General features: G+C 45.3%; 1 protein-coding gene across 2 annotated transcripts in view; it reads right to left on the bottom strand.

Annotated features, from left to right (window-relative positions):
• Nucleotides 1-2,103: 2,103 nt before the first annotated feature.
• Nucleotides 2,104-10,567, bottom strand: part of B4galnt2 (beta-1,4-N-acetyl-galactosaminyltransferase 2) — a 43,096-nt gene continuing 34,632 nt past the window's right edge. For both annotated transcript variants that reach the window (XM_041664889.1, XM_041664890.1), the window contains exons 10-11: nucleotides 4,244-4,463; nucleotides 2,104-3,721 (exon numbers count right to left, since the gene is read on the bottom strand). In XM_041664889.1, the coding sequence (XP_041520823.1) occupies nucleotides 3,516-3,721; nucleotides 4,244-4,463 (426 nt within the window). In that variant the 3' untranslated portion in view covers nucleotides 2,104-3,515. The remainder of the gene's footprint in view (nucleotides 3,722-4,243; nucleotides 4,464-10,567) is intronic.

The raw sequence follows: 10,567 nt of genomic DNA, 5'->3' as shown, positions 1-10,567 counted from the left end.
CAGAAGCTACTAGGTAACCAGGCAATCTACTTAAACAGTCAGGGAGAAGCTGATGGCTCTTGATCAGATAGCAGGTAGCCAGGTGCTGCAGTTTCTATGGGCCTAGGTCTGGAGTTTTGCTTTAGGCAGTAGAAACAAAGAAGGAACCCAGGCCTCTAATTATCAGCTCCAGGGTTTGCTGCTATCAGCCATTCTGATTGTTCTGATTGTGGGCGTCGTGGGGTAAAACCAGAGCAGCAGCTTGGGCAGGTAGTAACTCTGCCTCCTTGGAGATCTGTGAATATCTTAAATGAGATGCTCTATGCCTGGACCCTAAGCACCGACCAAATGCCAGCTGAAAAAGATAGTTGCAGGAAGGCAGATCTCTGTGCTTACCCAGGAGAGAGGAATGAAGGCCTGGCAGTGGAAAACTGTTCTGAACTGGGGAATTTATTCCCAAATATGTAACAGAAAGGGAGTTAGCTACAGTGAAAATGTACAGCAAAGGACAGCCACTTTCTTCACAAAGCAGTTGTGGTTTAGCCCTTACCAGATCCCTTGTTTCTGATAAGTTGCTCTTGAAAAGATGGCTGAGCAATTACTGTACAATGTTGGGGCTTGTCGCAGTCTTGACTGTTTCTCTCTCCTGGAGAGATGGTTCTAGATCTTGAAGAAGAGATTTGAGCATGCCGGTGATAACCCATCAAAATGGAGGCTGTTACAGTTGCTGCGAGCTTGCCTGGGGTTGCAGACCACCAGCCATGCCTTGCTTTGCATGCTGGTAATCTCAAATTCCCATGCTTGGGTAGTAAACACTTTAGCTTCCCATTTCCCCAGTCCAGTTTCTGTTTTGGTTTTGTTTGGGGGGAAAAAAAAAGTGCTCACTCTATTCACCTAGCTGGTAATCTGTAAATTCAAGGCTGGGATTAAAAGCCAGCACCAGGCCGGGCAATGGTGGCGCATGCCTTTAACCCCAGCACTCGGGAGGCAGAGGCAGGCGGATCTCTGTGGTCTACAGAGCTAGTTCCAGGACAGGCTCCAAAGCCACAGAGAAACCCTGTCTCGAAAAAAAAAAAAAAACAGCACCAGGGTGTATCCCACCCCCTGCCCCTGCCCCTTGCCCCTTTCATCCTCCCCTTTGATGTTTGGTTTTCTATGGACCAACCCTGAGCAATAATCACCTCAGGAAGTAAAAAAAAAAAAAAGTGTGTTCAGAGTGTCGAAAATTTGACTCAAGGATAAATTAGAGTAAATGTAAATTTTAAAATTAGCATTATACTTCATGATTTAGAAGTTATTTTTATTCTAGAATATTCAATAATATTTCACATTTGTTTTAATATTCCATTAAAATAAAAATACAGAAATTATAATAAACAAGTATCATATTTTAAAGTCAAGGTTTCAAAGCTTAAAATCAAGTCAGAAATGGTGCCTCCCACCTGATGCTGCAGCACTGACAGGTGGAGGCAGAAGGATTGCCATGACCTACAGAGTGAGTTCTAGGCCAGGCCATCTCAACAACATAAGATCCGAATAACTTTGGTTGACATCTGTGCGTTTAGTCATCCAATCACTTATTTAAGTTCTTTTTGTCTTGTGTGCGTACGTGTGCCCGAGTGTATGCATGTGCCCCATGTGTGTGCAGAAGAGGTGTCCAATCCCCTGGAACTGGAGTTACTTGAGTTACAGACAGTCGTGAGTATTCACGTGGTGCTGGGAACCAAACCGAGGTCCTCTGCAAGAGCAGGAATCACTCTTAAGCACTGAGCTATCTCTCTAGCCCCCTATTCATTCATTCATTCACTCATTCATTCAAAGACAGGCTTTCACATAGCCCAGGCTGGCCTTAAGCCTCTTACCTCCCCCTCTTGAGTTCTGGGATTACAACTGTGCACCAAAACACCTGGCTTTGTATAACATTATTTTAATTCAACTTTTTGAAAAATTAAATGATTGCAACTTAGCATTCTGAAACCAAAGGCCAGAGCACAATGACAGTGTAGTAAAGTTCCTTTGTCTATGGAGCGATGCCCACCATCGTGTTAGCTGAATTTTGTTTTCATCTGACATAGGAATGTACCAGAAATGGCTCAGGTTAAGTTTCACCTGAGCATGGGGTGATGCGAGTGTGTGGCTGTGTCTGCCTTTACGGCTGATTTCTAAAGAACTTTTCAGATCAGTTTTCTCTATATATACAGAACAATGTTTTTATTGATTCTTTGGAAATTTCATATCATGCACCCTAATCCCATTTACCTCCTCATCCCTCCATAGCCTTCCCCCACCCGACAACACTCCCTCAGAACCCCTCCAGACGAATTAAAAACAAAACATGAAAGCCTACATGGCTCCTCCTCTTTCCAACACATCTTCATTCATCCCAGTGGGTGCTTCGGTGTGTCAGGCAGCATATACCCTTTTGTCCAGTCAGCCCCACCCACAAAATATTCGTTGCCTCTGGCACACCCTCATCACTGGACCCTCACTGGAACTCCTCATGGATATTCTGCTGTTGCCCCCAAGTCATGGCGATTCCACAGGACCAGTCCCTTCACGCCATAGATGGGATCTTAGGGTAGGTCTGGATGATAGCTGAGCAGGTTGGCCTGGGCCTCTGGGACTGCCCACCTCAGGCAAAGGGCATGACCAGCTCTCCTAGGCCTACGTTATCCTGGTCAGCACATGATGAGGGGTGGGGCAGGGCCAACCCTCCTGCTGCAGTGTCCAGGGAGGGGCAGGTCAGTTCTTCTGCAGGGTCAGTGAGGGGCAGCGCCAGCTCAACCTGGCCCTTGGATTTTGACACGCATGGTTCCTATAACCCCCTGTGGGAACAAGGGCCATGGACACCATCACAGACACACCAGCTGCCCCAGTAACTTGGGCCCAGATGTTGCCATGGCCCCTGTGACAACACAGGCCCTTGAACATCAACATGGTCTCAGGTGGCTGTCCAGACCCTAGACATCCATACAACCCTTCGTGGTAACAGGAGTCACGGATACAAACTCAACCCCGAGTGCTGTCATTAAAGGTGTATGCTGTTATCCACTTTTATTTTTACATTTATTTATGGTATGTGGGAAGGGGGTGGGTCACATGACCATGGAGGTCAGTGGACAATCATGTCAGAGTCATTTCTCCCCTTCCGCCATGTGGGTCTCAAGGAATCAAACTCAGGTTGTCGGTCTCAGCAGCAAGTACTCCACCCACTGAGCCATCCCGATGCCTCTAGCATCCCTTGATGGGGGGTACCAATCAACATCTCCCTCATCACGAGGCTCAGATGAGTGAAGTGAGTGGTTCTCTGTGCAGGCACTTCATGCAAGGGAGGGCATCCCGTGCTCATTAACCGTTAGGTCATCTCCCCTGCCCTGACCAGGGAAGACCCATTTCTAATGCCTCTGAACTGAATGACTGAGCTATCCATATCTCCTCACTCCAGCTCTCTTTGGTGTCCTTATGGGCCAGTCCTACAATTTTTGTTGCCCACAGCCAATCCATTTTGTTTATTAAATATCTGGTTCCTTGCGTCTTTAAGTGGAACACTGAAGATGGTTCTTGAAGTAGTGGAGAGCGAGCTTGAACTGGACCTGCGCGTTGGTGTTGACCCGGTATTTGCTGTAAGACTCCTCCATGGCCGCCATCTCTGGATCCTTTTCCGGTGACCGTGACTGATGCTGTACAGTCACCTCTGGGCACGAGCCCACCAACAGGCTCCCCAGCCCATCAATGAAGAACTCTGCCAAGAGAGGAGGACCGGGAGACAAAGGGAGCTGCAGTCAGCCAGCCAGGCTTTCCCACCCACACTTGAGGAGGACACCTGGTTCCTAACCATAGGGAAGCTGGGCACCGTGTGGAGCCACACACCCGGCTCCTGGGAGTCCCGGGGTTAGAAGAAACAGATAACCTGGTTTCTCAATTAGGAGTGTGGGCAGAGGTACCACTGGGTTCCATTAAATGGTCCTGTGGGCTCTGGAGTGGAAGGGGGGAAGGGAGGGTGCAGTCACCAGGTGCAGTTTTAGGTGACAAAGACTTTCTGAGAGAAGAATGGGAGGCAGGGTCAGGAAAAGTAAAGGACAGCCTTGGGGAAAAGGAAGTGGGGTGTCTCAAATGGGCAGAGGCAGCCTAGAGGAGACCCTGAGAGGTGAGGGAGGCAAGAGACCGTGAGTTCCATAGTCTGGGGCGAAAGGGGAAGGAGATCCCTGGGGTAGCGAGAAGGGCTTTCCCAGGAGAACCCCATCACCCCTTCCAAGCCTCCCACCTGAGTGAGCCACTCGTTGCAGACGGGGATCAAAACCAACTCTTCGGAGTTGTTCCGTGTGAGCCAAGAAGAAGTTTACAACGCCGCTGGTCACCACGCATTTGGGGAAGCCATCAAGGGCATGGAAATCCCCCTGCCTCTGGTGAAGACAGTCCCCATTCTCACTCTGCTCCAACAACAGCCTGAACTGGAACGTGTTTCCCTGCACACTGCCGCCCACCTAGTCAGCAAACAGAAAACTGGGGTCTGAGCAGGGTCAGGAACCATCCTTCTAGGAAGGGCTCCCTCCAATAGAATAGAAGGTGTACTCTATGGGACCTTCAGTGGCTCTGCATGTGACCACAGCTCTTCTCACACTGCTGCTGGGTCGTTTGGATCATTGAATTCCCATCTCCACATGCAGGCATGCACACACACACACACACACACACACACACACACACACGCTTTGTAGCTGAGGCTGGCTGTCAACTCCCCTCATCCTGCTTCCACCTCCCAAGGGGATCACAGGCATGCACCATCACACAGAGCTTATATATATATATATATATATATATATATATATATATATATATATATTATATATTGTTTTTTTCGAGACAGGGTTTCTCTGTGGCTTTGGAGCCTGTCCTGGAACTGGCTCTGTAGACCAGGCTGGTCTCGAACTCACAGAGACCCGCCTGCCTCTGCCTCCCGAGTGCTGGGATTAAAGGCGTGCACCACCATCGCCCGGCCAGAGCTAATATTTTTATTAAGGGTTTATTGTTGTTGTCTTTGAGATAGGGTCTTACTCTGTAGATGCGGCTGGTCTCGAACTCACAGAGATCCTCCTACCTCTGCCTCCCCAGTGTTGGGATTAAAGGTGTGCACTACCATGCCCTGTAGGGATAAGTCCCACCCCTTAGGGGGCGTGTTCGCCTCGGGCTAATGTTTACCTATAAATCTGGCGGGCGTGCTCCCAGCCGACACTTCTGCTTTCCTGGTCTCCACTGGAACGGTGGTTCTGTAAGTCTATTTCCCCATTAAAGCTGTATATATTTTTACAATCTGTCTGCATTCATTTACGCCGGTACATTTTGGCGTCCAATGTCGGTCTATTTTGCCCCCAACTCAAGCGCGTAGCCTGCTAGCTAACACAGCACGCTCCCGGGTGCTGTTTTTTAGTTCGTGACTGGGGCCCCAGTGCCGAGTCCGAGATACACTCGGCCACACAGGCCCATTCTGCCCCACCTGCTTGCCGAGCAATTAACCCCTCCCTGCCTGCCTTGGCTAAGTTTGCAGTGGAATCCCACTGCCTGAATTAGCAGAAGCTCAAGTACCTGCGGTTTTGTAACAAAAGCCGCCACAGCGTCAGATTTGGTCTGATACAAAGTGACTTAGCCGGGCGGTGGTGGCACACGCCTTTAATCCCAGCACTCGGGAGGCAGAAACAGACAGATCTCTGGGAGTTTGAGGCCAGCCTGGTCTACAAGAGCTAGTTCCAGGACAGGCTTCAAAACCAGAGAGACCACCACTGGCAGGAACCGGTCATTGCAGGTAAAAAATTTTTCTTTTATAAATAAAATGTCTGAACACGTTACCATTCAAGACTTTAATAGTTTTTTTAATTGTACCATGTGGGAGATTTTACAAGAGGTGCCTATCACCCCACATCTATGGATCCTTCTGGGATTCGTAGTTTTCCTTGGCACTAGATGGTTTGATAATAGAAATATGATAAAGTCTTTACGAGAGGAATCCAGGATTCTTAAGGCAGAGGTTGAACGCTTAAAAACAATTGAGAATGACAACAATCTTCTCAAGATTCAGTTTGAAGTTCTCCAGGAAGAGAACAGATCTTTGTTTAACATGACTTGATCAACTGAGCAAAATTTAGAAAAGGTACAGGCTGATGTTAAGGAGAAATTCATTACTATGGAAGAGGGAACAGCTGATTTGGATCGTAAGCTTCAGTCCCTTTCTGTAGGAACTGAAACATTAGTGGCTAATATTAAGGAGAAATTCATTACTATGGAAGAAGGAATAGCTGATTTGGATCGTAAGCTTCAGTCCCTTTCTGTAGGAACTGAAACATTAGTGGCTGATATTAAGGAGAAATTCATTACTATGGAAGAGGGAACAGCTGATTTGGATCGTAAGCTTCAGTCCCTTTCTGTAGGAACTGAAACATTAACTGAGAGAATCAAAACTGCTGAATGTGACAATCAGATTTTGTCTAAAGCTTATGACAGATTGGCGGAAAGATTGTCAATACAAGAAGGCACGGTTTATGCCATAAAAATTATGTCCAAAGATGAGATGTTATCTCTAATGGACAAATTTCATACTTTAGAATCCTCAATGAAGGCTTTGGAACATAATTCTGGACAGGAGATTCAGACATTGCAGAAGGCAATGGTGAATAGAATTGAAAAGATTGAGGAATTGGCGCCTGTGGTACTTGAGAAAGCGGTACTTGAGGAAGATACATGGGAGCCTGTCCGTATGAATGATCTCAAAGAAATTAAACAGGCTGTCATGACTTTTGGGATGCACGCCTCTTTTGTTAAAGAGATGCTAAAATCTTGGGCCACGACAAGCAGAGCAACCCCCTCGGACTGGCACCAGCTGAGCTCTGCAGTACTTGAGAGTGGACCGCAATTGAAATGGAAATGCTTATTCAGGCAAGAGGCTAGACTTTTAGAACAGCAGGAAAAAGCGAAGGGAATTGACATTTCCTTAGATAAAATTCTAGGTGAAGGGCTCTTTTCCGACCCTCAGGAACAAGCTAATTTTGATGAAAACACACTCTCCATGTGTACTACAGCAGCCTTAAGGGCTTGGGACAGGGTACAAGACCCAGGACAGAGAATGGAATCATCTGTCAGAGTTAAACAGGGTCAGAGAGAACCCTTTAGTGACTTTTTACAAAGACTAACTAAGGCTGTACAAATAGGGATATCTGACCCAGAAGCAAGACGTATAATGATTGAGTCTTTGGCTTATGAAAATGCAAATGTGGAATGCAAAAGGATTTTGGGGCCTTTAAAGCTCAGATCAGCGCCCTTGGAAGAATGGGTCTTGCATACACTGAATGTTGATACATTTGATTATGGCACTGAAGCATGGGTAGAAGAAGCAGAAAGCTAAGGAATGGACTGGATCTAGCTGGCAAAGCCATGGCTTTAATCCTACCCATATTGCTCAGTAATTTAAAGGCTCATGTGGTCAGAAAAAGAGAGAGAGATACAGTAAAAAGAGATTCAAAGACAAAGAAAATTTCTAAATGATTTACAGTGTGTTAAAAATGTATGCAAGCTAAAAGTTAAGGTTCTTAAAAGTAAAAAAAGGAAGAAAGAGAGTAGTTGGGTGAGGTAGTACACACCTTTAATCCCAACACTTGGGAGGCAGAGGGAGATTGACCTCTGTGACTTCAAGGTGTGGTAGCACACGCCTTTAATCCCAGTGCCTAGAAGGCAGAGACAAACAGATCTCTGTGAGTTCAAGGTGTAATAGTTTACACCTTTAATCCCAAGGCCTGGGAGGTAGAGACAGGCGGATCTCTGAGAGTTCAAGGACAGCCTGGTCTACAGAGTTATTCCAGGACAAAGATATACAGAGAATATAAAATAAAAGTAAAAATAAAACAAAATGGAGTTAAAATAAAGCCATACAAAGATGGAAAATAAACAGAATTTTGATACTGTGTGCTATTATGCTTTCTTTGAATTGTTTGAATGCTGAGGAAGAAGCAACAGCTGCTAAAAGATATTTGTTTATAAATGCTGCTGAACTAATCCAACATAGATATTTTGAAAATGCCTTGACTTTGAAATTTGGATCTAAGGACATGATGCTTTGGAAAGGAGTTTCTTATTTTGTTTTCACAGAGGGTGAGAGTCTGTGGATTGCTTCTATCCCAATATGGTATGATGGACCACGCCCTCCTGAAGGTTTGCTGTGAACACCTTCAGAAAATTGCTTCGCTCAACTGCCAACTGAGATGAAACTAGCACACAGGTTATACCATGAAAGACCTCATTAACGACGCCCCCATTCAGCAGGAAGCAGTTTGGAGAGAAATAACTGCGCCCATATTCCCAAATATTGTTTATAAATGTTCTTTTACATTTAAAGGGGGATGTGATATAGATAAGAATAATTTGCATTGATATGGATTTTGCTTTAGTGATTTAAATTTAAGGTCAATTTTATTATATGCATATGTGTTTCTGATATTGATTAAGATATTGTGATTGTGTAGTTCATGTAAAAATGTAATGTATATAGGTTGTTAATAGATAATCATCTATAATAGTCAAGTTTGTAGTCATGTTAGTTAGATTTTCTAGATGTGCATGGATATATTTTAGATAGGCATTCTTCATATCTTTCAAAAATTATAGAATATGGCATTTTAAATGTTTTAATAACTTAGGGTTTTTCATGACAATGAGACATTTCTGCTCCTGGCAGCACCAATCTACTTCAAGAGGAAGATGGGCATCGAAGAGGATCCTTATGGAGTTTGATAGCTGTTTGGGCAAGAAACTGTTCTTGCCTGGACTATTGCATAAACTGGACACAAAGAACCCACAAAGAGAGGACTGCTGAACTTGCCTAAAGATGAGATGATCTTTCGGGGTTCCTGATTCATGAAAGAGTCTGCAAGACATTCTGCAGGACACAGCAGATAGTGACTGAACTGACTTTGAAATTTCCTGCTTCATGGAAATGTCTGCTGGAAACTATGGGCCTGAAGGCCAAAGATGGATGCCCCAGCGGTACAAAAGAACTTTGGATGACTGTCCAGGCAGCGAGATGTCTCTGTCACTTCTAGAGTTTTGGAAGTTTCTTAGTTTTTGTTTACTTAGGTAATATTATATCCTTCTGGAGTCTTTGATGGAGTTGAAGAATGGTTAGTTATAGTTATAGTTTTCCTTTGTTATGGTAAAAGATAAAATAGATATAAATATTGTAACTGTAATTATTTTTTTTTTTTTTTGGTTTTTTTCGAGACAGGGTTTCTCTGTGGTTTTGGAACCTGTCCTGGAACTAGCTCTTGTAGACCAGGCTGGTCTTGAACTCAACAGAGATCCGCCTGCCTCTGCCTCCCAAGTGCTGGGATTAAAGGCGTGCGCCACCACCGCCCGCCCTGTAACTGTAATTATTGCTTGATAACTGTTGTGTGTAATTTTGCTACGTTAAAGTTAAAGCCTTCCTTTTTGTTTAAACAGAAAAAGGTGAAATGATGGAGGAAGGTCATTGGTTAAGTAATAAACTTCTTGGCCTCATAGGTTAAAATATAGGTGGGAGGAGTAAACAGAACAGAATGCTGGGAGGAAGAGGAAGTGAGCTCAGAGTCCATGCTCCCCTCTCCTGGGCAGATGCGATCGATGAAGCTCCAACCCAGGATGGACGTAGGCTAGAATCTTCCCGGTAAGGGCACCTAGGGGTGCTTCACACATTATTAGAAATGGGATAGTCCAGGTGCGAGAGTTAGCCGAGAAGAGGCTAGATATAATGGGCTAAGCAGTGTTTAAAAGAATACAGTGTCCGTGTAATTATTTCGGGGCATAAGCTAGCAGGCAGCCCCGCCGCTCCTTTAACAACAATGCCCAAGCCGGGCGATGGTGGCGCACGCCTTTAATCCCAGCACTTGGGAGGCAGAGGCAGGCGGATCTCTGTGAGTTCGAGACCAGCCTGGTCTACAGAGCTAGTTCCAGGACAGGCTCCAAAGCCACAGAGAAACCCTGTCTCGAAAAACAAAAACAAACAAACAAAAAAAAACAATGCCCAATTGTATTTTTATATTTAAAACAAGTATTGGGGGTGGAGAGAGCTTGGAGATTAAAAGCACTTGTTCTTGCAAAGGACCTGAGTTCTGTTCCTATCCAGCACCCACATGGCCACTCCTACCCATCTGTAACTCCAGTTCCAGGGGGTCCAACACCCTTTTCTGGCCTCTGTGGGTACCAGGTGCGCTTATGGGGCGCAGATATAGATGCAGGCAAAACGACTCTACACATAAAATAAAAATAAATAAATCTAAAAAAAAAAATCAAAATGTGACTGAACAAGAAGACCGTTCTCTTAAACTTCATGCAGTCCAAGAAAGGAATCAGAAATGGTGCATGAACATGCACTTTTACAAACAGAACAGTTGTGGGGGTCTTTTCTGGGGGGTACAAAATTTGCTCAGAGAAAGCCACCGAGTAGTCGCTCTTATATTTCTGGTGTGAGCCTAGCCTTTAAGGGCTGAGCCATCCCCCAGGTCCAGCAGTCACTCTGGAGCCTAGCTGTGAGCCCCTCTCCTGCCTCATCCCCTCAGACACTGACATTCCT

Source organism: Microtus oregoni, unplaced genomic scaffold (assembly GCF_018167655.1).
Source record: "Microtus oregoni isolate MIOR12 unplaced genomic scaffold, Mior012 000015F_ref0000493, whole genome shotgun sequence".
Taxonomy (NCBI): Eukaryota; Metazoa; Chordata; class Mammalia; order Rodentia; family Cricetidae; genus Microtus; species Microtus oregoni.
This window is presented reverse-complemented; position numbering and strand designations above follow the sequence as displayed.